Source organism: Carlito syrichta, unplaced genomic scaffold (assembly GCF_000164805.1).
Source record: "Carlito syrichta isolate Samal-C Ts95f unplaced genomic scaffold, Tarsius_syrichta-2.0.1 Scaffold147296, whole genome shotgun sequence".
NCBI lineage: Eukaryota > Metazoa > Chordata > Mammalia > Primates > Tarsiidae > Carlito > Carlito syrichta.
In genome coordinates, this window is record NW_007091392.1 from 1 (window position 1) to 687 (window position 687).

The following is a 687-nucleotide window of genomic DNA, read 5'->3' on the forward strand; positions in this document are numbered from 1 at the left end:
CTCCGGTGCAGAACTTGAGCAGGCTCTTGCCCAGCTGCCCGCTCACCTCAGCCACCGCTGTGAGCGACATCGCGGCACGGTCACGCCAGACAGGCCCCTTGGAGGCCCGGGCGCCATGATCTCCGCCTGCCGGGGCTCCCCTTCCCCACTCTCCCCACCGCCCGGCCTCACCTGCTGCCAGTTCACCACCAAAGACCAGGGCCTTGGCGCCCGAGGTGCCCAGGCAGAAGGCCAGGGGCTCCCGCCGCAGGTTCACGTTGAGCAGTGCGGCCTCCACGCCCGCCTTGGCCAGGCCCAGCCACAGCCCCACAAACTCTGGCCGGCCTTCCAGGAGCACGGCCACCACGTCGCCGGGCACGAAGCCCAGCCGCAGGCAGAGGCGGGCCACGGCGTTGGAGTAGGCATCCAGCTGCGCGAAGGTCCAGCACGCGCCACTGCCCGCGTCCACTAGGGCCAGGCGCTCGGGCTGCCGCTGTGCCACCGCCTGGAAGATGCGTGGGACCGTGTGGCCGGCGCGCTGGTGTCGCCACAGCTCCAGGCGTACGCGGAGCAGCACGGAGAGGCCGCTGCGGAGGATGGAGGGCAGCGTCACCGTAGCCTCCTGAGCCTGAGCTGCTTCCGTGGAGGGTCCAGGCAGGGGGGGCGTCCGGGGGTTTCTGTGAGCCCTCTGGCGGCTGGGCTCTCGGG

The 687-nt window shown here is 71.8% G+C and overlaps 1 protein-coding gene across 1 annotated transcript; it reads right to left on the reverse strand.

Annotated features, from left to right (window-relative positions):
• Positions 1-4: 4 nt before the first annotated feature.
• Positions 5-566, reverse strand: LOC103251856 (long-chain fatty acid transport protein 1-like; the record flags this gene model as incomplete). Its single annotated transcript, XM_021708782.1, has 2 exons — positions 5-57; positions 172-566. Coding segments are annotated over 2 exons (448 nt in total), but the record flags the coding sequence as incomplete, so codon positions are not given.
• Between the last annotated feature and the right edge of the window lie 121 nt (positions 567-687).